General features: G+C 59.4%; 1 protein-coding gene across 4 annotated transcripts in view; it reads right to left on the minus strand.

Annotated features, from left to right (window-relative positions):
• Positions 1–252: 252 nt before the first annotated feature.
• Positions 253–25,068, minus strand: part of CSNK1G2 (casein kinase 1 gamma 2) — a 38,281-nt gene continuing 13,465 nt past the window's right edge. The window contains exons 2-13 of one of the 4 annotated variants that reach the window (XM_021676699.2): positions 14,198–14,648; positions 6,610–6,650; positions 6,445–6,514; positions 6,206–6,354; positions 5,830–6,064; positions 5,675–5,760; positions 5,523–5,607; positions 5,291–5,439; positions 5,096–5,179; positions 4,914–5,020; positions 2,978–4,589; positions 253–2,732 (exon numbers count right to left, since the gene is read on the minus strand). In XM_021676699.2, the coding sequence (XP_021532374.1) occupies positions 4,535–4,589; positions 4,914–5,020; positions 5,096–5,179; positions 5,291–5,439; positions 5,523–5,607; positions 5,675–5,760; positions 5,830–6,064; positions 6,206–6,354; positions 6,445–6,514; positions 6,610–6,650; positions 14,198–14,384 (1,248 nt within the window). In that variant the 5' untranslated portion in view covers positions 14,385–14,648 and the 3' untranslated portion in view covers positions 253–2,732; positions 2,978–4,534. Of the gene's footprint in view, positions 4,590–4,913; positions 5,021–5,095; positions 5,180–5,290; positions 5,440–5,522; positions 5,608–5,674; positions 5,761–5,829; positions 6,065–6,205; positions 6,515–6,609; positions 6,651–14,197; positions 14,649–25,068 lie in introns of those variants that run through there. The other 3 variants (XM_064371229.1, XM_021676697.2, XM_064371230.1) reach the window with 3 other exon arrangements.

Below are 25,068 nucleotides of genomic sequence, written 5' to 3' on the forward strand. Positions count from 1 at the left end.
ATGGAGAAACCCCATCTCTACTGAAAATACAAAATTAGCCAGATGTGGTGGCGAATGCCTATAATCCCAGCTACTGGGGAGGCTGAGGCAGGACAATCTTGAACCCAGGAGGCAGAGGTTGTGGTGAGCCAAGATCGCAGCATGGCACTCCAACCTGGGCAACAACTGTGAAACTCCAACTCAAAAAAAAAAAAAAGGTTTAAGACTGATGGTCTAAACTTGCATCTCAAGAAACTAGAAAATTCATAGCAATTTAAACCATAAAAACAGTGGCTGACACCTGTAATCCCAGCACACTGGGAGGCCGAGGCAGGAGGATCACTTGAGCCCAAACTGGGCAGCATGGTTAGACTCCATCTCTACAAAGAATGAGAAAATTAGCCAGGCGTGGTGAGTGCCTGTGGTCCCAGCTACTCAGGAGGCTGAGGTGGGAGGATCACTTGAGCCCAGGAGGCCGAGGTTGCTGTGAACTATGACCACACACTGCACTCCAGCCTCAGTGACAGAGTGAGACCCTGTTTCAAAAAAAAGAAAGGAAAACAACTAAAAACGAGAACAGAGTATCAGAGGCCTGGGGAATAATACGGAATGGTCATCTATACAGTAATTGTAGTCCTGGAGAACAGAGAAAATGAAACTGAAATGTTTGAAGAGGTAACAGCCAGAGAGTTTCCAAACCAATGAAAGACATCAACTCGCAGATCCAGTAAATTCAGTAAATCCCAAACAGGATAAATGCAAAGAAAGCCATAGTCAAGACACTTAAACCAAAGATAAAAAACCTCTGAAAGCAGCCAGACAAAAAAGGTACATTACTTCAAAGGGGAAGACAATGGCAACTAACCTCTCAACAGAAATAATGGAACAATATATTTAAAATGCTGAAAGGCAACAAACAGAAACATTTTAAAAACTCTGTTGGCCGGGCGCAGTGGCTCACGCCTGTGATCCTAGTACTTAGAGAGGCTGAGGCAGCGGATCACCTGAGGTCAGGAGTTCGAGACCAGCCTGGCCAACACGATGAAACTCCATCTCTACTAAAAATATAAATTATCCAGGCATGGTGGTGCATGCCTGTAATCCCAGCTACTCAGGAGGCTGAGGCAGAATTGCTTGACCTGGGAGGTGGAGGCTGCAGTGAGCCGAGGTCACACCACTGCACTCCAGCCTGGGTGACAGAGCGAGACTTGTCACAAACACATACTTTGTCAACCCAGAATTCCACTCCCAGCAAAAACATCCTTATTAAGAAAGGTGAAATAAATATTTTTTCAAGGAATGAAAAGCCGAGATCATCTATGATTTGTTACCAACAAAGCTGGATCCGGCCAGGGGTGGTGGCTCGCACTTCCAATCCCAGGATCATTTTCCCACCTCGTCCTCCTGAAGTGCCTGGACAGCAGCAGCCAGACAGGAAACCCTATCTCTACTTACAAAAACATTGAAGGAAGTTCTTCAGGCTGAAATTATCCCAGAGGTAATCTCTGATCAGTAGGAAGAAATGAAGAGCGTCACAAGAGGTTAACGTGGGTAAAAATAAACACACATTACGGGTGATCCTTCTCCCCAAGCTACTGCCGGGAAAACCACCAGTGAGCTCATCCGATTTCCCTCTGGCCACCTGATTTTCGGTTACATTATTTCCACTGCATCACGTTACACTGGTACCTTTAAAACATTTATTTTGAGATAGGGTCTTACCGTGCTGGCCAGGCTGGTCTCCAACTCCTGACCTCAGGTGATCCACCTACCTCAGCCTCCCGAAGTGCTGGGATAACAGGTGTGAGCCGCCGCGCCCGGCCACAACGCGGGGTTCTTTTGCGCTCTGCAGCCTCAGTTTCCTGTGCTCAAGCGATCCTCCTACCTCAGACACCCAAGTAAGCTGGGACTAAAAGCATGTGCCACCAAGCCCAACTAATTTTTGTCGTGTTTTGTAGAGATGGGGTCTCTGATGCCCAGGCTGGTCTTGAACTCCTGGCCTCAAGCAAGTGTCAGGCAAGACAGTACCCTAGGCTGTGTCTTAAAGTTGATTTTTTTTTAAGAGTCTTGCTCTGCCTCTCAGGCTGGAGTGCAATGGTGGGATCTTCACTGCAACCTCCACCTCCCAGGTTCAAGCCATTCTCCTATGTCAGCCTCCTAAATAGCTGGGATTATAGGCACCCGCCACCACGCTGGGCCAATTTTCATGTTTTTAGTAGATACGGGGTTTCACCATGTTGGCCAGGCTGGTCTTGAACTCTTGACCTCGTGATCCACCCGCCTCGGCCTCCCAAAGTGCTGGGATTACAGGTGTGAGCCACCGCGCCCGGCTGACTGCTCTGGTTTAATTTTCTCAGGTGCACGTTGAACGTGGAGATTCGGGTCTTTTTCTGAACAGCCGCCTTGGGCAAGGGTCTTACCTGCTTGCTCCATTTCCCTTCTTGGAAGACTTGAAGCCCAGCTTTTCTTGGCCCCTCTTAGGGATCTGGTGCCGTGTCCAGCAGTCTCTCGTTTCACCTCGTCATTACTGCCTTCAGTGCCTTTCCTCCCATTTTCATGGGGGTCTCGGGCATCTTGCGATTTATTCATTTCCAAAACGGGTTTTTCTCTTTCCGACGTTTCCTTCCCGAATCCAATTCATTGTCGGCGGTTTGTCCACTTCTGTGCTTCTGCGTCTGATTTGGGATGGTTTTCCGGTCTCCAGTGCTTCCTGGGAGGGACCTGCGTGTCCCCTTCAGTTCACGGTGACTCATCTGGGCAGGGTAGACTTCCTTGGCTGTGCGTGGAGGAGGGTGGGAGTTTCCCCGCCCCCAGCCGCTGCCCCCTGCTGCCTTCACTCCCCTCAGCCTTGCAGGAGGTCAGGGGGTGGAGACGGAGACCCCACCCAGCATTTGGGGATTTCTGCCTGTATGTCCCTTGCAAACGCAGCTGCGTGCGGCTGCCAGGCATCGGGCATTGTTCAGGGAGAAGGTGCGGGACGAGCCGCCACGGTCCTCACCTGCCTGCCGGAAATCCCTCTGCTTTGCCGGGAGCTACTGCCGATTCCTGCACTGTGCCATGGGACCCCGTGCAGATGCTTGCTTCCCTGCTGTGTGAACAGAGCGAGTGGGGAGGCCTTCCGCTGTGAGAGGCGGCCGGGACCACCCCACCTGGGCCCCGTCACTGAGGTTTTCCGGGCCTCTGTGCAGCTTTGGGGAACGGGAACCAGTCACACAGTTGCATGTTTGTGACTTCCCCTTTCCATGGTCGGTGAAAATCGTCTTCTGCCCTCTCCCCAGACAGAGCCCAGCTCTCCCCTCTGCTTCCGTCTTCCTTACCTTCCAATCCGCCGCCGTCGCTCCCCGACCTGTCCCCTCCCCTGGGGCAGGGCTGGGATGGAGGCACTGTCTGCTCCAGGCCAAGCTTCTTCGTATAAAGTCCAGACACAACACTTGGGTTTGATTTCATTTTTTTTATTTTTTTAAAAAAGCCCCTAAATTCTATGGCTTCAAGGGAGCGTCAGAGAAACGTGAATGCCATTTCTGTACACTTGGTAAAGCAAAACCTAGACTCCCAGCCACGGCCCAGGCATGGCCCCAAGCTGCCCCACTCTGCCTGGCAGCCTCCAGGAGACCCCGCTGGGGACCGCCTGCCAGTCCAGGGTGCCCCCAGGCCCCTGCGCGCACACCTGTGGGGCTGGGCCGGGGCTTTAAGGCGTTTTGTCTTGGCCGCTGGCCGGGTGACGGAGCACAGAGGCAGGAAGCCCCGTGCCCACGCCCCACGCAGCACGGCCTGGGGCTGAGCAGGGCGACACCAGCCAGCTATCCCGCCCCGGGTTCTGGGCATCGGGGCACAGCCTCTGGGAGCAGGTGCGTCGAGAAGGACCCGCCTGGCAGGGCCCACGTGCCCTCGCCGGGGCCAGGCTGGGAAGAGGCTGCAGTGGCCGTGCCCGCGGCGCCCAAGCTTTGGTGCAGCATTTTGGTTGGAGAGCCGGCTTCAGCTGCGGCTCCCCCCCGCCTTCCCCTTTGGTTTTGGGGAGGCCTGCAGCACGGCCTCACCCCTGGCAGCAATGCCTGTGCCCCTCCCAGGAGGGCATGGGCAAGACGGCCCCACAGCACCCCTCCAGGCCGGGCCGGGCCTGCCCTCCCCTCGAGAAAACGGCCTTTGGATCGAGGGAGACAAGCTGGACATTACGACGCTAACGGGGGCGGCTGGCGGGGCCGAGCCTCAGCCAAAGCCCCCAGATCACACTACTCACTTCAGCAAAGAAACGGAGGGGCAGGCGTGGGGGCAGGGCGGGCCTCTGTTTTTTCTTTTCCTTGTTTTAAATAGTTAATGCTCTTGGAGGGGAGGACTAGACACAGGTGTAGGAATTTCGCCAAAGTCTTACGTGAAGGGAGTGACCCACGTCCCGGGGTGGGGCCGCCAGCCCAGCCAGGGCGGCCCCTGCAGTCTGCATCCTGGCTTCCAGCCAGGGTCTGGCCCTGGGCCGCTGTGGGTGGGCCCCGAAGGCCTCACACAAGCTCGAGCCCCAGGGGGCTGCACGGAGAAGATTCAGGGGGCTGCATGCGCCCGGTCACTTGTGTCGCTGCAGCGATTTTCTCTTTCTCCTCTTGAAGAAGCAGCAGCATCTAGGGAGGGAGGCGGCCCGGGGTGAGAGGATTGGGGGAGGCGGGGACGGCCCAGGGTGAGACGACGGGGGCGGCCCAGGGTGAGAGGACAGGGGGAGGCCCGGGGTGGGAGGATGGGGGGAGAGGCGGAGGCAGCCCAGGGTGAGAAAACGGGGTTGGGGGGGAGGCGTGGGCGGCCTGGGGTGAGAGGACCGGGGCAGGGATGGGGGCAGCCCACGTGTGGACGGAGGGAACGATGGGGGCATCCCAGGCCTCAGGCTCCCCCATCCTCATCGGGACCCAGGCCCCCCCCACTACCTCCAGGAAGCTGTCCCAGAGCCTTACTTGGTTTCATCGGCGACCTCCACCTCTGCAGGTGCCGTGATGGGGGCATTGGAGTGGCCCGCCGTGGGGTCGTCAGCGTTCAGCTCCCCGTTGGTGGAGTTCAGCGCCTGGGGGAGGGCAGTGAGGGGTCACACTGGCAGCCTGCGCCCCTCCCTGGGGCATCGGTCCTGCCCGGGCCTCACCTGGTTTTTGCTGTGTGGCTGGGCTTTGTCCCGGAGCTGAGCCTGGGAGGGCAGGTCGGTGTGGACGGTGCCGATGGGGGTCGGCTGTGGGTGGGAGAGCTGGGGTCAGGATGGGCTGCAGCGCCGCCTCCCATCCCCCTCAGGGCGGTTTCCTGCTGCACCGCCCGCACACACACGCCGGGGCCCCCCACCTACCAGGGGCTTCCCGGCCCAGTCGTACTCATAGTCGAACACGAAGCCGCTGCGGTCGAAGAGGTCGGTGAAGAGCTTGCGCAGGTAGTCATAGTCAGGCTTCTCGAAGAAGTCCAGGCGCCGCACGTAGCGCAGGTACGTGGCCATCTCCTCTGCAGAGACAGCGCCAACCGGGCCTCGGCGGGGGTGGGGGCGCAGGGTGGGGGCGCGGGGCGGGGGCGCCGGGACCCCTTACCTGGGAAGTTCTCGCAGAGCACCTCAATGGGCGTGGCGCGTTTGGTGTCCCCGATCTTCTGGTACCGCTCCTTGAGCGTGTCGGCCTGCGGAGGTCTGCGGTCAGCCCTGCTCCTGCCCCGCGCCCCACCCGCCCGACCGGCCCGCGCGCACCTTGAGCCCCTGCCAGGGGAGGCTGCCGCGCAGGAAGTACATGAACATGTGGCCCAGCGCCTCCAGGTCGTCGCGGCGGCTCTGCTCTGCGGGGACAGGGGCGCAGCCTCAGCGGGGCCCGGGCGCCCGCCCCCCGCCGCGCGCACGCAGCTCACCCTTGCCCAGGTGCGTGTTGATGCTCATGTAGCGCGCCGTGCCCGTCAGGCTCTTGTGCTCGCGGTACGGGATGTGCTTCTTGGTCTCGGGGTCGATGTACTCCTTGGCCAGCCCGAAGTCGATGATGTGGATGGCGTGCTGCCGCTTGGTCCCCGGGCGGCCCACCAGGAAGTTCTCGGGCTTCACGTCCCGGTAGATGAGGCTCTTGGTGTGCACGTATTCCATGCGCGTGATCTGCAGGCGGCAAAGCGGTGTCCGCGGGCCTGTGCCCGGCCCCCGCCGGCCCGCGTGCTCCTCGCTGGGCCCCGCCCACCCTCCTCCCTCCCGGCCCCGCCCTGCCCACCCTCCTCCCTCCCGGCCCCGCCCACCACGCACCAGCTGGATGGCGATCATCAGCACCGTCTTGAGCGTGAAGGTCCGGTCGCACAGGTCGAACAGGTCTTCCAGGCTGGGCCCCAGCAGCTCCAGCACCATGGCGTTGTACTTCCCGCACGGGCCGAAGTAGTAGACCTGAGGGACGCCCTCTGCGGCGGAGGACAGACGCACGGGCGTGCGGCAGCGGCCCCCTCCCTGCCCCTGCGCAGCTCCCGCCCCACCCGCGGGCTGCCCGGTACCTGTGGCACTGAGCTGCTTGTAGAACCGGTACTCCAGGTGCAGCTGTGGGGCCCGGGACTTGATCGGCTCCTGGGGGCACAGGTTGCAGTCACTGGGGGCCCTGGTCGCTGCCCAGAAATCCCTGGGGGTGCGTCAGCAGGGATGGGGTGGAGGGGCCGACTCACCAATTTGATAGCCACGTATTCATTTGTATAGAGATTCTTTCCTGTGGGGACAGAGACCATCAGAACCTCTTGCCCTGGGCTACCCAACCCGCCCACCACCAGGGAGGAGGCAAAAGGGACCACCCTCCAAAGAACTACCCTCACCCTAAAAGTACACTCCTGCCCAGCAGCCAGGCCTGGGCCCAGCCTGCCCGTGCACTGCCCTGGGGCCTGCCAGGTCCTCCCCACACCAGCACCTGTCCTGGTTCACAGCACCACAGGCCGGGGTATCTGCCACCCTCCCCCACCGTCCCCACCCCTCCCTAGCTGGGGAGGTTTCTCACGGCCTGCAGGGAGCCTCAGGGGCTCCACACTCCTCTACCCCTTTCTCAAAGACGCCCCCAGGGCATGGCACCTCCTGCAGGGGGAGGCCCACACAGGGGAGGCCCACACTGGCCCCCAGGTGAGCCCAGCACAGCTGGACAGGGACCTGCGGGGCCACCAGCCACACTGGACTTCCAGGGCTCGGTCCCGTCCCAGGAAAGTGCAGAAGGCAGGAGGCTGTAACTTTTTTTATTTGAGAAAGGGTCTTGCTCTGTTGCCTAGGCTGGCATGCAGTGGTAAGATGACGGCTCACTGCAGCCTCTGTTTCCTGGGCTCAAGCCATCCTCCCGAGTAGCTAGGATTACAGGTGCACGCCACCACACCCAACTAATTTTTGTGTTTCTAGTAGAGATGGAGATGGGCTGCTCCAAGTTGCCCAGGCTGGTCTTGAACTGCTGAACTCAAGTGATCCACCTGCCTAAGCCTCCCACTGTGTCCGGATGACAGGCAGGAGCCCCTGTGCTGGCCCAAGGCACAGCTTTTAACTGTTACAGCTCCTGAGGAAGGAGAAGGTCAGCCCTTCAGGCAGGGGAGCTGTGAAGGGGCAGCTGTGCAAGCTGGCCTGGGAGGGGGGCATGGCCCCGCTCATCGGCCAATGGGCCCACATGGCACATGGCCTGGAGGGCTCCCCAAGGCAGCCAGGCCAGGCAACATGCACAAAAGTGGCCGGCACCCACGTGGCTCCAGCTGAGGATGGCATTGGGGCCACAGCCACTGTCTGCTGGGCGACCTGTCCCAAGGCACGACAAGGCACCACGTGGGGCAGCCCCATCTCTCAAGCACTGGCCAGCTGGGTTACCGCGCTGGGTCTGCCATCAGCTGCCTCTGCCTGAGCAGCATTCCCTGCAGAAAGAGGCCTCCGCTTCCTCCTGCCCTGCTGCAGCTGGACTGGCAGGGTGGCCTGGAGACCCTGCTAAGTGGATGCAAAACCCCAAAGCCAGTGGCTGAGCGGCACACAGTCAAGACCTCACAGTCTGAGACTGGGGGTCCCACCTGGGCCCTGAGAGCCTCTTCCCCCTGCTAGTGCCCAGTCTTGGGCATGCCCTGCAGCACGGGAATCGCTGGGGCTCCTTCCGGCATTGCCCTGTCCGTAGCACTGCCCGGCTCTAGTTCAACAGTTTTAATCAGCTTGTCAGTTTCTCCAAACAGCCTCAAGAAGGTGGCATCTTGAGCACACAGGATCGTGAGGATGCAGGATGGCCACACTGGTGACCGGGCACCTCCTTCCAAGACTGAGACAGGGACCAGGGCGCCCCCCTCCAATACTGAGCCAGGGACCAGGGCGCCCCCCTCCAATACTGAGCCAGGGACCAGGCGCCCCCTCCAGGACTGAGCCAGGGACCAGGGCGCCCCCCTCCAGGACTGAGCCAGGGACCAGGGCGCCCCCCTCCAATACTGAGCCAGGGACCAGGCGCCCCCTCCAGGACTGAGCCAGGGACCAGGGCGCCCCCCTCCAGGACTGAGCCAGGGACCAGGGCGCCCCCCTCCAATACTGAGCCAGGGACCAGGGCGCCCCCCCTCCAGGACTGAGCCAGGGACCAGGGCGCCCCACTCCAATACTGAGCCAGGGACCAGGCGCCCCCTCCAAAACTGAGCCAGGGACCAGGCGCCCCCCTCCAATACTGAGCCAGTGTCCAGGCGCCCCCTCCAGGACTGAGCCAGGGACCAGGGCTGCTCCCTGCATTTCCAGAACAAATGAGTTCGCCTCCCATGTTTTCCCCCAACGTAACAAGTTATTAGAAAACTTTCCTCGTAAAACAGAAGGAGCCGTGCCCTCAACACCCAACGCTCACTGCCAAGGCCCCAGAACTGAATCTGCCACAAGGTTCCATCTCACAGCTGCCGTCCACCCGTCCGTCTTAGTTTTAGATAGATTTCAAAGCTTTTTCTTGAGTGTTGCTCTGTCGCCCAGGCTGGAGTGCAGTGGCGCAATCTTGGCTCACCGCAACCTTCCCCTTATGGGTTCAAGAGATTCTCCTGCCTCAGCCTCCTGAGTAGCTGGGATTACAGAGGCACACACCACCACGCCCGGCAAATTTTTGTATTTTCAGTAGAGATGCTATTTCACCATGTTGGCCAGGCTGGTCTCAAACTCCTGACCTCAGGTGATCTGTCCGCCTTGGCCTCCCAAAGTGCTGGGATGACAGGCGTGCGCCACCACTCCCAGCCAGATTTCGAAGTTTTAGAGCTCAGGACGCTGCCCCCTAAACCTTCCACCTGCACGTTCTTTCAGCACTTGTGTGTCCTTCCTGCGCTGCCCGTCGGAGGTGGGGGGTCACAGTGGAATGCCCAGAGCCGTCTGGTGAGCGCTGGCAGCTGCCTGCTCCTGTATAGTCCTGGTCCTGTTGAGAGGAAGAGCCCACGGCCCCCTACCCATCTCCCCTTCCCCGCCTGAGAGGCCGCCCTTGCGGTGGGCTCCTCGCCCTGGTGCATGGTGTGTGCCTGGTTGGCACTGCGCCGCAGCTCACAAGATGGGAGTGGTTGCCCATCTGCCCTTGGGGGACGCCCTGCTGTCTACAGTCCTGACTCTCCAGAGCAGAGCTGCGGCGGACGCGGCTGTGTGGCTCGTCCTGCGGGCAGCTGCCCCCTTCTCCGGCAGAGCGCCCGCCTGTGTGCGACGCCATCCCTCTGACATCTGTGGATTTATCATCCAGCTGTGGCTCCCTGACGGTCAGGCAGACGCTTGCTCCCCAGCCTGGCTGGCCTCATGTGCTTGGCAGTATCTTGTCTCAATGAGCAGGCCTTTTAAGCTCTGATGCATCGATGGTGATGCGGTCTTTCCCGGCTCTTCCACTCCGCTCTGTGGAAGAAACCTTCTTTGCCTGACCCCTGCCACTGTGTGCAGCCGGCACGTCAGAGACCTGGGTGTGGGCTGGGCATGTGCAGCGGTGTCAGAGGCCTGTGGATCTGCAGACTCCTGGAGGAGGTTGGGTGCTCGGGGCTCTGGAAGCCGAACGGCGCCCCCGGCAGCACTCTCTGTGCACGTGGAGGGCAGCAGAGCCTGCGAGGCCTGGCAGAGAACAGCTCCAGAGAGGCTCACGAGGTTCCAGAGGACACACGGGCGGGAGGATGCCACAGCACCAACAGCTGGAGTGAGGGGTCCTCCCCAGATCCTGACTTCAGCTGAGAACCCAGAAGGTCCAGACCTTGGTGCAGGGCTCCCTGGCCCTGGAGTCCCTCATGTTACCCTCGGCCCTGCGCCAACAACCCTGAAGCCAACCCTGACAGAAGCAAAGTGAGCCACGGGACAAACGCAGAGCCCAGCCCAGGAGATCACACTCTGCACACTTGACGGCACACACCACGGCCACACCCAATGAGGCTGTCCCACAGGTAAGGGAGGAGTGACCGTGACAAGGAAGAGAGTCGGCAGCAGCCCACACGTCACTTCACACAGTGCTGTGGCTTCGATGCATCCCCCAAGGGTCACGTGTTGGAAACTCGATCCTCAATTCAGCTCGGCTGGGGCCAGGGCCCGGTAGGAGGACCCGGACTGCTGCCCTTGCAGATGGTCAATGCCTCAGCATGGAGTGGGTTCCTGATTAAAGGGCAAATCCGGCCCCTCCACCACGGTAAGACACAGGAGGAAGGTCCCTGCCAGACGCCGCCCTCAATCTGGGGCTCGCCAGCCTCCACAACTGTGAGCCCATCAATTTCTGTTCATCATAAACGGCCCAGTCTGTGGCAAAGCAGCGCAAAGCGGACTACAACAGCAGACGCGTTCAAAGACTTAAAGGAAAAGATGGCCAAAGCGAACGCGCACGTGGGAAGCCTCGGCGGAGAGACCCAACGGAGAATCGGACGGGCTGAGAAATGCCACAAGCAACGCAGTCACGATGGCCTCCAGAGGCTGGGGGCTGCGGAGAAGGAGCGAACTTACAAGCAGCAGCCGCCGCCACACAGCCCAGCGCCAGCAGAGCACAGAGGCTGAGGCGGACAGCCAGGGCTGAGAGACCCGGGGATGGGGCCGAGCGCTCCTGTCACACACACAACCAGAACCCAGAACGAAAGCAGGGCTGGTCTGGTCTAAAACTCCGCAATCCAGCCAGACACGCTTATAATCTCAGCACTTTGGGAGGCTGAGGAAGGTGGTTCACGTGAGGTCAGGAGTTCAAGACCAGCTTGGCCAACAGAGTGAAACCCGGTCTCTAGTAAAAACACAAAAAATTAGCTGAGCATGGTGGACAGCGCCTGTAATCCCAGCTACTCGAGAGGCTGAGGCAGAAGAATTGCTTGAACCCAGGTAGCAGAGGTTGCAGTGAGCCGAGATTGTGCCACTGCACTCCAGCCTGGGCGACAGAGCAAGACTCTGTCTAAAAACAAAGCTGGCCGGGCATGATGGCTCACGCCTGTAATCCCAGCACTTTGGGAGGCTGAGGCAGGCGGATCACCTGAGGAGTTCAAGACCAGCCTGACTAACATGGAAAAACCCCATCTCTACTAAAAATACAGAAAATTAACTGGGTGTGGTGGCAGGTGCCTATAATCCCAACTACTCAGGAGGCTGAGGAAGGAGAATCACTCGAACCTGGAGACAGAGGTTGCAGTGAGCTGAGGCCTAGGTGGCAAGAGCGAAACTCCGTCTCCAAAAAAAAAAAAATAAAAGCAAAGCTAAGGTAGAAAAACGTTCCACAAAATAACGGCTCACATTTTTCCAAAGTTAATTTTAAAAAGTACAAACACAGAGCTCCAAGGAGTCAATGGATCCCAAGCAGGATAAAGTCAGAAAACCACACCTAAGAGCACAGTCAGCATTTTAAACCAAACATGAAACAGTGAAAGCAGAAAAGCTGACCCATTCTAGAACATTCTCAACAAGGGAACACTATTCAGCAACTGTGGGCAGTTCTCCTCAGAAGAGCCCACATCCAGAGACACCTGCGGCCCCTGCGCCAGGAACAGATGAAGAAGTGTGGGGTGTCCTTCGACAGACGGCCTCCCGGCAACGAGAAGCCACGACGTGCAGCTCCCGCGCAGCACACGCCACCAAGACACCAGGGTGAAGAGAGCGCAAACCACAGCTTCCTAAAAGCTCGCGCCACTCACGTGCCACTCTCAGCTGTCGCCGGGGACCTGCAACCGCCACCCAAGGGCCCACGTGGCCATCTGGGACCTCAAAGACATCCAGGGCCACTCCTCGGGCTACAGGTCGCGGGCTGTGCCAGGCGTATGTGCGGATGTGTGTGCGGATGTGCATGTGTGTGGATGTGCGTGTAGGTGTGTCTGCGGATGTGCATGTGTGCGTGTGTACACGTGTTTGTGGCTGTGCACGCCTGTGTGCGGATGTGCGTGTATGGATGTGTGTGCGCGGATGTGCGTGTTTGTGTACGCGTTTGTGGCCATGCGTGCCTGTGTGCGGATGTCCATTTGTGCACGTGTGTGGATGTGCGTGTGTGCCTGTGTACACGTGTCTGTGGCCGTGTGTGCCTGTGTGTGCTTTAGTGTGCGCATATGCATGTGTGGGCATACGTGTACACATTTGCATGTGGCTGCGTGTGTGAGCAGGGCTAGGAGACCACAGCTCCCAGCAGGGAAAGCTCAGTCTCTTGGCTGAGAAATGGCAATCAGGGCATCCCAAGCCACAGGCTGTTGGACAGGCAGTGAGGCTTTGTGGCCCACGCCCAGCCTCTGCGCACAGAGGTGGAATCCCAGCAGCTTCCCCAAGGGCTGGGGTGGGCTCTGGTTCGGGATGGGGCCTCAAACCGGCCTCCCGGGGCCCTAGGTGCAGCCAAGGGGAACAAGTGGCAGGGTGCAATGGCTCGTGCTTGTAATCTCAGCACTTGGGGAGGCCGACCAGCTTGGCCAACATGGTGAAACCCCATCTCTACTAAAAATACAAAAGATTAGCCAGGCATGGTGGTGGGTGCCTGTAAGTCCCGCTACGTGGGAGGCTGAAGCAGGAGAATCGCTTGAACCCAAGACGCAGAGATTGCAGTGAGCAGAGATCAAGCCACCGCGTTCCAGCCTGGGCGAAAGAGCAAGACTCCACCTCAAAAAACAAAACAAAACAGTGAAGCGGCCAACAGTGACCCCCAGAGCAGCCCTCGCCTGGGAAAAGCTGCTCGACTCACAGGACACACACTTCTGCCGCACTAACTGCCTGCTGAACCCCACTTCTGCCCACAAGTGGCAACTGCCATTCATCCCCGTTTAACAGGTGGGTAAACTGAGGCAAGAGGTAGGAAGCGGGGCCACAAAACATTCTTGGGGTCCAGGTGGCCACAGCCCATGCTCCTGCGCCCCTGGGCGGCTGCTCCTGAAGGTGCAACCACATCACATCCACTCCCTGGGCCTCAGTTTCCCTCATCTGACAGCCTCATCGGGCTGAGGGGCCAGATTCTGGTACCGCCTGCTGTGGGCGCCAATGTAAGGCTGATACACTGCTGTGGCCTCCTGGACCTGCCCATCCCTCACTCCCTCACAAGGACCCCGATTTCCACCACTACAGACACTGACTGGGGGTGCACTTGCGTCCCCCGGAGAACCCCAGTAAAAGATGCCACGTGCCTTCCCGCAGGAGCTCAGGCGTTTACCGTACATCCAGCAGCACCAAAAATGAATTTAACCAGATTTCCAGGGATGATCCAGCTCCCAGGCACAGCTAATCACGGACTGGGACCGGCCCCAAACATGCTCAGAGCTCCCCGAGGCCTGGTGGTCATCTTCAGGCACCCCCACCCTGGGAAGGCGGCCCTGGCCGGTGAGAGGCTCAGCCCTCAGCCCCCTCCTCACGCCCGCCTCTAGTAGACCCTGGCCCAGGGGGTGGGCAGGTGTGAGCAGACTGGATGGAGCCAGGTGGGCCAGGCACTGCCTTTCAAAGGGTGAAGCTAGGAGTGGCGCACAGCATCACTGCCACACGAGTCACTCCAGCCACCCGATGCCCACTCTGGGCCGGCCGAGACCTCCCACGAGCCGAGTGCCGGGCACGTGCCTGCGGTTAACGCCGGGGCTTCGTCCTGCGTGGACACGGGCAGTGGAAGTCATTCCTGACTTAGCACTCAGACTCCTCATGGCCTGGCCTGTTCTGGGCCACCTGCTTCCCAACAGAACTGTTTCCCAAAAAGGGGACAGGGCCAGAAACCCACCCTCCTCGCAGAACCTCCTTGCCAGGAAGTGGCGCTCACACCACGTTCGACCCACAATTCAACGCACCTGCCGGTGACCCGGGGCGGCCCCACCAGAGGCCTCCCGCCCCTGCCCCGACCCGCCACCGAGCAGGCCTCACCTAGGCGGAGCTCCCCGAAGTTGCCACAGCCAATCTTCTTGCCGACGCGGAAGTTGGGGCCCACCATCAGGACCCCCGAGCTGGTCCCCGAGCTCCGGATGCCGTGGCTGCTCCGGCCCCCACCGGCCTTGGACATTCTCCGGCCCTCCTCTGTCTCCCCTTTCCCTCCTTTCTTGTCAAAATCCATAAGTTTGTGATACCCTGGCCTCTCCACGGTGACTCTGCTGCCGTGCAAATCCCAAGTCCGTGGAAACCTGAGGTCCTGGCTCCTCTGAGGCTAGAACATCCCGGCGGCCGGCGGGCGGGCGGGGCCCGCAGCTCCCGGCTACTGAGACGCAGGCGCTCGGGCTGGCCAGGCTGAGGTGCTCATCTTGGTGGCCTTGGGGTCCCTCTCGGGGCCAGGAGACATTCTGCTGACAGGTCCCACCGCCTCAAAGCTCACGGTTCACAGCTGTGGAGAAACAGAGGCACAGGTGAGCACCAGTGTGGCCCCCGTGGGGTCGGGGCTGCAAAGCAACTGAGGACAGGGGGCTGCTATGCTGGAAGGGGCTCTGAAGGCCGGGGCATGACAAGCACCAGCCCTGTCCCAGAACCCAGCTGGGAAGCACGCACTGCATGACATCAGAGGCCAGAGGTCTCGACGAAAAGGGTGGGGCTCAGGGGCTTTCTGGGGAGCAAGAGAGGTGGGGGGGTGGCACAGGCGGGAGAGCATGCTGCCAGGAGGGCACGGCTGCCAATTCCAGGGGGAGGCCCTGAGGGTCCTGAAGCCGGGGGCAGTCCACTCCCAGACACAGAGGGGCCACACAACGGTCCCTGTCCCTAGGCCCCGGGCTGTCCAAGAAAGAGGGAGGGAGACAGGTGACAACAGGCAGGCCCAAGGCAGGGACACGGGAGCTACCGGGCTGCCCCTGCTAATGGCAGTTGGTGATGCTGAGGGCGGACCAGAGGGCAGGAGGCCCCGGCCCTGACCGAGGCTCGGGCTTCGTTCTCCAGCAGCCACTGGTGGAGCGGGGCAGGCTGAACGCCAGTCGGGGCTGTGATGATGCCAGAGTGGGTCCAGCCCAGCCCCTTCGGTGCAGAGTGGAGCTGGGGAGGGACCGGCGTGGCCTGAGGGACCAGTGGAGCCAAAGGTGACATAAGCAAGGCCAGACAGCCAACTTGCTACCCCAGGGGAAAGGACAGAGGCCTCTGGTCCTGAGAACGAATGCACAGTTCCCGCTCCTGGGATGGTGGGACCCCAGCCCACAGCCCCTCACTGTGTTCACACCACCTTAAATGCTCCCGAGCCCAGGGCCACCGAAGGCCCCAGAACCTGCTGCCGCCCACAGAGAAACGCAGGGTCTAGACGGGGCTCATGGCCGAGGGGACTCCGTGGGTTGCTCTCTGGAGCGAGGGGGCCAGAGGACCCCAGCTGGCATGGAGCCCACTCTCAGCACAGGCCCCGACGGGAGGCAGGACAGTTCCTGCAAGGAGCCTCGGGCAGCCTGGGGAGGGGCCCACCTGCAGAGCCAAAGGGCGTGACTGTGGTTTAACTGAGCTCTAGGGCACGGCAACCCCAGGGACACAGCTGTCACCTCCTGACGCCCTCGAGCCAGGAACCCGCCCAGAAGGCCGAGAACCCTGCACCTGGGGCCACCACAGGCCACCCGCCAGTCCGCACAGATCCGCCAGGTCCTCCCTCGCGCAGGCCACAGCTGCCCCCCCACCCCACCCTGGGGCTCCAGGCAGACAGAAGCCCCACCTTCATGAGAGAACAGGGGAACCAGAGTTGGCTGCTGTCCCCTCAGACGTGCAGGGGAAGAGGTGCCCTGCCAACCGGCAGGACGTGGGGGCCACAGGTGAGGAAGGGCAACCAGAGCACAGCTACTGTCAAAAACGGAAGGATGGGAGCTCCCAGCTGAACAAGTTACACGGGACAAAGGCACTGGCATCGAAAGCTGCTGTGCTGCACGCGGCCCCTGTGCTCCTGTCTGAGAAAGCCCCTGTGATCATCCCAGGCAGCCCTGAGGGTTCCACACCACAGTCAAGTCACTGAAATCTTCCAGTTTCCCAGTGCGCACAAGAGTCACGTTCCCAGCGTACCGTGGTCTAGGACGTGTGCGGTAGCACTGTCTGATTAAACAACGGACACACTTCAGTTAAGCCGGTGTGGTGCCGCAAGCCTGTGGCCCCAGCTACTCGGGAGGCAGAGGCAGGAGGATCGCTTGAGCCCGGGAGGCGGAGGCTGCAGCGAGCTATGATCGTGCCACTGCACCCCAGCCCAGGTGATAGAGTGAGACCCCATCTTAAATAAATACTAAAGAAATGCAGGTGCCGTACTGCTAAGCCACGGCGATGATCGTCGGAACCGTGCGTGAGCCCTCATCTCCCCGGAGGAGCGTCTCACCCGATGCGGACGGCGGCTGACTCACGGGGCGGTGGCTGCTGAAGGCTGGGGCAACTTCTTAAACTCTGACTACAGAAGAGTTGGCCACACGGACGGACTCTCCTTTCATGAGACTTCTCCGTGGGGCCGGCTGCCTGACAGCATTCACTACCCACAGCAGAACATCTTCCAGAACTGGAGCCGGAGCTGCTTTATCAACTGAGGCTGCGGGATATTCCCAGCCCTTTGTTCTCACGGCGACCATGTCCACAGCATCTGCACCTGGACTAGAGCGCATCTGAAGCAACTCCTCATGTGTGAACGTTTTCTCATGAGACCGTGGCCATTTGGTCACATCTCCAGGTTCTTCTAATTCTCGTTCTTTGCTGCTAAAATCTCTGCAGTTCCACCCTCCACTCAAGTCTTGAACCGTCACCGTGATCCTTGAAGACTGGGATCAACTTCTTCCAAACTTCCGCTGATGCTGACATCTGACCTCCTCCCACGAATCACGCGTGTTCATCATGGCATCTACAAGGGCAAATCCTTTCCAGGGGGATTCAATTCACTCAATTTCCCTAGTGCCACCAGAGGACTCACTCTCCACGGCACCTACAGCTTTACAAACGTATTTCTAAACCACGAGAGTTACAGGCTGGGCACGATGGCGCCTGCCTGTAATCCCAGCACTCTGGGAGGCGGACGCAGGTGGACCACTTGAGGCCAGGAGTTCAAGACCAGCCTGGGCAACACAGGGAGACCCTATCTTTACAAAAATAAAAACAAAGCCAGGCACATGGCAGTGCCCACCTGCGGTCCTAGCTACTTAGGAGGCTGAGGTAAGAGGATCACTTGAGCCTGGGAGGCGGAGGCTGCACTGAGCTGTGACTCTGCCATTCCACTGCAGCCTGGGAGACACAGAAAGACTTTGTTTCAAAAATAGTAAGACTTGGCCAGGCACGGTGGCTCAAGTCTGTAGTCCCAGCACTTTGGCAGGCTGAGGCAGGCAGATTGCTTTGAGCTCAGGAGTTCCAGACCAGCCTAAGCAACATGGCAAAACCCCACCTCTAAGAAAAAATGTAAAAATTAGCTGGGTGTGGTGGGACATGCCTGTAGTCCCAGCTACTCAGGAGGCTAAGGCAGGACAACTGCTTCAACCCAGGCGGTGGAGGCTGCAGTGAGCCAAGATGGCGTCACTGAACTCCAGGCTGGGTGACAGAGCGACACCTTTTCATTCATTCACTCATAAGTGACATGCCAAGGAGTCATCTTGGCTTCCGAGTCATTCATTCATTCATTCATTGATCCATGGACTGCAGAATGGATGCTGTGCCAGCAAGGACGGAAACACTCAGGTCGTCTGTCCGTCTTCATCAGGGCTCTGGGGCAACCAGGGCGTCCTCAATGAGCAGTCATGTTTTGAAAGGAATCTTTTTTCTGAGCATCAGGTCTCAAAGTGGGCTTCAGATATTCTGTAAGCCCGGTGTTAAACAGGTGTGCTGTCATCCAGATCCAGGCTGTTGGTCTATTTTTTTCTTTTTTTTGAGACGGAGTCTCATGCTGTTGCCAGGCTAGAGTGCAGTGGCGTGATCTCGGGTCACTTCAACCTCCATCTCCCGGGTTCAAGCGATTCTCCTGCATCAGTCTCCCGAGTAGCTGGGGTTACAGGTGCCCGCCACGACGGCTGGCTAATTTTTGTATTTTCAGTAGAGACGGCATTTCACCATGTTGGGCAGGCTGGTTTCGAACTCCTGACCTCCTGATCTGCTCCGGCCTCCCAAAATAATGGGATTACAGGCATGAGACACTGCCCCCGGCCTTGTTGTCCTATCTAGAGCACAGAGTGGGTCTGGCATCCTTCTCAGGGGCCCTAGGATTTGGGGAATGGTAAAAGCCATGGCCTCACCTGAAAGTCACCAGCTGCATTAGCCCCTAACAAGAGGGGGGGCCTCTCCTTTCAAGCCAGGGAAGCGCTTCTCCCACTTGGGGAAAGTCCTGGCGCCATCTTCTTCCAGCAGAAGGCTGTTTCTTCCACGCTGAAAGTCCGCTGAGCGCAGCCACCTCCATCAATGACCTTGGCTGTGTTGTCTGAATGCCGGCTGACGTGTCTCCATCTGCACCTGCTGCTTTTCACTTTCAACTTGGGTTTTTTGGTTGTCGTTTTTTTTTGACACAGGGTCTCACTCTGTCACCCACGCTGGAGTGTAATGGCGCAATCACAGCTTGCTGCAGCCTCAACCCCGAGCCCAAGCGATCCTCCCACCTCACCCTCCAGAGTAGCTGGAGCTACAGGCATGCACCACCATGCCCAGCTAGTTTTTAAAATTTTTTTTGCAGATGCTGGGCATGGTGGCTCCTACTGTAATCCCAGCAGTTTGGGAGGCCGAGGTGGGCAGATCACTTGAGGTCATGAGTTCAAGACCAGCATGGCCAACATGGTGAAACTCCATCTCTACTAAAAATACAAAAATTAGGCCGGGCATGGTGGCTTCTGCCTGTAATCCCAGCACTTTGGGAGGCGGACGCAGGCAGACTGCTTGAGGCCAGGAGTTCAAGACCAGCGCCTGGCCAACATGGTGAAATCTCCATCTCTATTAAAATAAAAGTACAAAAATTAGCTGGGCATGGTGGTGCGTGCCTATAATCTCAGCTACTCAGGAGGCTGAGGCAGGAGAATCACTTGAACCATGACTCGGGAGGCGGAGGCTGCAGTGAGCCGAGGTCATGCCACTGCACTAAAGCATGGGTTACAGACTGAGACTCCCGTCTCAAAAACACAAAACTAGGCAGGCGTGGTGGTGCATGCCTGTAAGCCCAGGTAACTCGAGAGGCAAGGCAGGAAAATCACTTGAACTCGGGAGGCGGATGCTGCAGTGAGCTGAGATTGTGCCATGGCACTGCAGCCTGGCAAAGGAGTGAGACACCATCTCAAAGAAAGAAAATAATCAATGGGCTACAATAAACTCACAACAGAGTATTATATATTTCATTTTCATGAAAAAGTTACAATAAACCACCATGTTAATCCCCGTCTCTGTGGATGGGCCTGTCCTGGATATTCCTTTTCTTTTTTTTTTTTTTTGAGACAGAGTTTCACTCTTGCTGCACAGGCTGGAGTGCAATGGCGCGATCTCGGTTCACCACAACCTCCGCCTCCCGTTTCAAGCAATTCTCCTGCCTCGGCCTCCCAAGTAGCTGGGTTGACAGGCACGCGCCACCACGCCTGGGTAATTTTGTATTTTTAGTAGAGACAAGGTTTCTCCACGTTGGTCAGGCCATCTCGAACTCCTGACCTCAGGTGATCCACCCGCCTCAGCCTCCCAAAGTGTTGGGATTACAGGCATGAGCCGCCACGCCTGTCCTGTCCTGGACATTTCATAGAAATGGGATCACACACTACGAGTCCCCTGTGTCTGGCATCTCTCGCTGAGCCTGACGTCCTCAAGGTGCGTCTGCGCCATGGCCTGCGTCGGGGCTGGGTCATGTTCCGGTGCGTGGAGGACCACACCACGCCACCTCCTCTGTTGACGTCCAACTGAGCTGTAGCCACCGTCCGGCTGCTGGACTCCGCAGCTGTATTTTGCACAGGCTTTTGTGTGGCCGTGGCTGTCCACTCCTCTTGGGTATGCAGCTGGGAGTGGCCTTGCTGGGTCGGATGGGAGCTCCGTGTGCGTCACTGAGGAGCTGCCCAGCCGTGTCCACAGCAGCTGGAGAGAGCTACACTCCACCCGCTGCGCCTGAGGGTCTGATTTCTACACACCCACCCACCGTTTCTGTGAGGTTTGGTTTCTGTTTTTGCTTTGAGACGGGGTCTGGCTCTGTCGCCCAGGCCGGAGCACAGCGGCGCCACTCAGCTCACTGCATGAGACGGGGTCTGGCTCTGTCGCCCAGGCCGGAGCACAGCGGCGCCACTCAGCTCACTGCATGAGACGGGGTCTGGCTCTGTCGCCCAGGCCGGAGCACAGCGGCGCCACTCAGCTCACTGCATGAGACGGGGTCTGGCTCTGTCGCCCAGGCTGGAGCACAGCGGCGGGTCTGGCTCTGTCACCCAGGCCGGAGCACAGCGGCGCCACTCAGCTCACTGCATGAGACGGGGTCTGGCTCTGTCGCCCAGGCCGGAGCACAGCGGCGCCACTCAGCTCACTGCATGAGACGGGGTCTGGCTCTGTCGCCCAGGCCGGAGCACAGCGGCGCCACTCAGCTCACTGCATGAGACGGGGTCTGGCTCTGTCGCCCAGGCTGGAGCACAGCGGCGGGTCTGGCTCTGTCACCCAGGCCGGAGCACAGCAGCACCACCTCAGTTCACTGCAACTTGTCTCCCAGGCTCAAGCAATCCTCTTGCCGCAGGCTCCCGAGTAGCCGACTACAGGCATGCACCCCTACACCTGGCTAATTTTTTTTTTTCGGTAGGGATGGGGTCTTGCTGTGTTGCCCAGGCTGGTCTCAAACTCCTAGGCTCAAACAATCCTCCATCTCCAGCTTCCCAAAGTGCTAGGATGACAGGCATGAGCTGGTGGCCCCAATTCTGTGCTTCTGGGCACATCCATGCTGGGGGTGTGCTTTGAATGTGCATTTTTCGGGTGACTCCTGGTTTTAGATGTCAGTTTTCTCCGCTGGACTGGGTCAGGGGTGCAGTGGTGCGCTGGTGCTGCAGATGAGGGAGGGGGCCAGAGACACTGATGTGACCAAGTGGCCATGGGTGAAGGGATGACAGTCGGTGCCCTTCACCCAGCTTAGCGGGCAGATTTCTCAAGCTACCAACTCTCCTGACTGTCCATACATCCAGAAACGCCCACACATGGCTAACCTAGTTTCTCTAAACCAACCCATATTAAAATTTAACTTCCTTCCTGGGTGTTTTGGGGGGGCAGTCTCCTCATGTGCCCTGGGAAAGGGATCCGTGAGACGCAGATCCCACCCCCGCCACAGCTCATCTCTCTCCCGTCACAGGGACAGGGCGCCCAGGCTCCGCTGTCCTGGTGTCCCCCACTGAGGCCCTGCTCCTGGAACCACCCACCAGCAGGGCCTTCTGGAGAAACGGACAGCATGGACTGGAGTAGAGGCCACTGGGCCCGCCCTCAAGGCTCCTCAGCATGGCTGGAAACTCGGGGTGACACGCACACCCCAGCCAAGAGGGCCATCCAAGGCAGCCCCACCCAATGCCTCTGTGAAGGGGAAGGAGCAGCAGCTCTGACGGCTGAGCCAGGCTCAGGTCCTCCACCTGCCACGGCCAGGTTCTGACCACAGGGACCGCCACACCGCCACGCCCCCCGACCACACCCCTCCACAGCCCCGAGAGCCACGGGGAACAGCCCACCAACGGCAAGAATGCCACAACCGTGATGGCCTGGGCTGGGGTCACACTGGGCTGTCCTGGTCACACCCTGCCCAACCATCCATCTGTCCTTCCACTGCAGCTGCCTCCAACCCCACCCAGACAGGAGCTAACAAGGTGGACAGGGAGACTTCTGCAGAGGACCACCATGGGGGGTGACGCATCCATGGGAGAGAAAACTGGAGCCTCAGGCCTCTCCCCTGCCCAACCCACCGGCACAGAACACTCTCCCTCTGGAAACCCTCTTGGGATCCACAGGAAGGGGCACTGAAACGTCCATGCCTGCAATTGTTTTTTTTGGAGATGCAGCCTTGCTCTGTCGCCAGGCTGGAGTGCAGTGGCACAATCTCGGCTCACTGCAACCTCCGCCTCCTGGGTTCAAGCAATTCTCTGCCTCAGCTTCCCAAGTAGCTGAGATCACACACATCCGCCACCAAGCCCGGCTAGTTTTTGTATTTTAGTAGAGACAGGGTTTCACCACGTTGGCCAGGCTGGTCTTGAACTCCTGACCTCAAAGTGATCTGCCCGCCTCAACCTCCCAAAGTGCTGGAATTACAGGTGTGAGCCACCACGCCCGACCTCTTTTTTTTTTTAGTTAAAACAAGAGTTTTACTCTGTCACCCAGGCTAGAGTGCAGTAGCGTGATCTCGCCTCACTGCAGCCTCCCCCTCCCAGGTTCAATCGATTCTCCTGCCTCAGCCTCCCAAGTAGCTGTGATTAAAGACACTCCCCACCACGCCTGGCTAATTTTTTGTATTTTTGGTAGAGACAAGGTTTCGCCACGTTGCCCAGGCTGGTCTCGAAATCCCGACCTCAGGTGATCCGCCTGCCTCAGCCTCCCAAAGTACTGGATGACGGGTGAGCCACAGCGCCCTTGGCCAGCCTACTGTTAGATTTTCCATCCTACCAGAAAGCAAAACGACACACTTGTGCACAGACAGGCATATGCAGACCCCAGGCACAGGCACATGGGGGACCCAGCAGTGCGTCAGAGCCCAGTGTGACAGGATGCTGGGTCCACTCGAGTAGCAAACATCCCCAGGGGACACTGCCTGGGAGTTGTCCCTGCCCGAGGCCGGCCTGCTAGCAAGGCACTGCCTGCCTTTCTCCACGAAGGCCAGAGGCCGCCTGAGAGGCAGCGTCCTGAGACACAGGCCTGGGCTCTCCCTTGCCAGAAAGCAGCAGGACGTTCGGCCATCTCGGGGGACGCACACAGAAGCAGGGGAAGCCAGGCGAGGTCTGGAGGCCTTCCCTGTGGGCGGAGGGCGAGAAGGCCCCAGATCCCAGACACACCTGTCTCCTAAGCAATCCCCAGTGCTGATGCAGACACCTGGCAGTGGGAGGGTCAGGACAGGCACCCAGGGAGGGCAGGGAAGCTCCACACCCCTACATGGGGCCCTAGGTGTGGGTGGGGGCTTCCGCCTGGCTGTCCCCAGGTCATGCCCTTTACAACAGCAGGTAAGAAACTCTCCCTCCCCAGTTCTTAAGAGTCCTGCTGGAGGATCATGAGCCCAAACGGGGGGTCGTGGGAACTGCAATGAGTAGCCAAGGGGTGCAAGGACCCAGGGAGGCATCAAAGGTGGGGGAGGCCGGTGCTGGGGGACCACACCCCAGCCTGTGGGGTCTGTGCTACCCTGGGCAGGCGGTGTCCAGGCAGGAAAGACATCCCGATGTCACATCAGGAGAAAGACATCCCGCCCACCCTCTCAGTGATCTGTGCCCCAGGGCTCCGGCTCCTTTCTAGACAAGAGAGTGAGGATGCTCACAGGCATGGAGAGGGAGCCGCCAAAACCGTCAGCGAGGCCAAGAGGCTGGAGGCCATCGAGCAGAGCCTCCAGAGCAAACACCACGGACTCCACCTGGAGAACGAATCCATCCCTTCGTGCAGGGAGGATGAACTGTTCTCAGTCAGACAGCATGGACGGAGCCGCAGCCTCGAGAAGGGCTAAAGGCGCTGAGCTGTGGGAGTCACATGGGTGGTGGGGACAGCCCAAGAGTCACATCTCAATTATTAATGTGAAAACCAACTTGCACTCTGGGAGCGAACGGAGATGTGGACTGGGAAGCCATGTGGGGAGGGGACGCTCAGGACCCGGAGCCAAATGCCACACCCACACTCACCACTGGCTGCTGCGGCCCGTGCCTGGCAGAGCTGAGGCCCTCTCCACCCTCCCACTCGGAGCACCCGCCCCGTGTACCCTCCCTGCCGAGTCCTGCAGGGTGGCACTGCCGGGCTCCCATTCCCCCACATATATGCTCGGTCACCCAGAAATGACCCGGCAGCCCTTGTTCCCCCCACATATACACTGGGTGCCCAGAAAGGACCGAGTGAGGCCCAGCAGCCTCTGGGGGCCGCTGAGGAGGAAGCCGTGCTCGGACAGGCGCCGGGCACAGGGTTTGGCAGGAACACTGGGACTCCCGATCCCCTCAATTTCAGGCAGGGCAGACAGGGCCCTCAAGGACTGGCCCCCGCGAGGCTGCGCTGGCTTCCAGGCCTGCAGACCTGCTCAGAAGCCACCTGCTCGGCCACTGCTGTCCCTCAGGAACCCCATTAGGAAGCGAGCAGGGTGGTCACTACGCGTCCCAAAGCCCCACTACGGGATGAGACGGGCGTCTGCCTCCAACCTCTCCCTGCGCACAGGGGAAGCACGGGGTGCCATGAGGCTGGCTCTGCTGTGTGCCCGGATCCCCAGGAAGCCCTCAGCCTCGGCCGTGCCACACACACAGTGCCCGCCGAGCATCCACCCTACTGTGTTTCCAGGGGAGATCCGGCAGCTGCTTGGAGGTGAACAGTGGCCCTCAGAGGCCCCTCTGTGCCCACACCCGCAGCAACCCGGGGTCCCTTATACCCTCATCTCTGCCTGTGTGATGAGCCATGAAAGTGGCCCAGAGTGTGGAGTCTGCCCGGGGCCCTGCAGGGGCAAAGGCAACGTTCGACTCCCTCGGTGAGGACAAACACAAAGCTGAGACGGAGGTGCCTGCACTCACCGTCCCTCCTGACGGCAGACCCCAGGCCCTCCACACACACACGCCACCCAAGCCGCGAGGGGCAGCCCCATTCTCTTCCAGGCTCAGCACGTGGTTTGCACAAGTGCGCAATGCATCCTGGGACACCTCTCCCCGACTCTGCTCCCACCTGTGTTGCTGACGTGACCTCCCTACGTCCTGGGA

The sequence above is a fragment of the Aotus nancymaae genome, unplaced genomic scaffold (genome assembly GCF_030222135.1).
Source record: "Aotus nancymaae isolate 86718 unplaced genomic scaffold, 86718_ANA_hifiasm-v0.15.2.pri h1tg000124l, whole genome shotgun sequence".
Classification (NCBI taxonomy): Eukaryota; Metazoa; Chordata; class Mammalia; order Primates; family Aotidae; genus Aotus; species Aotus nancymaae.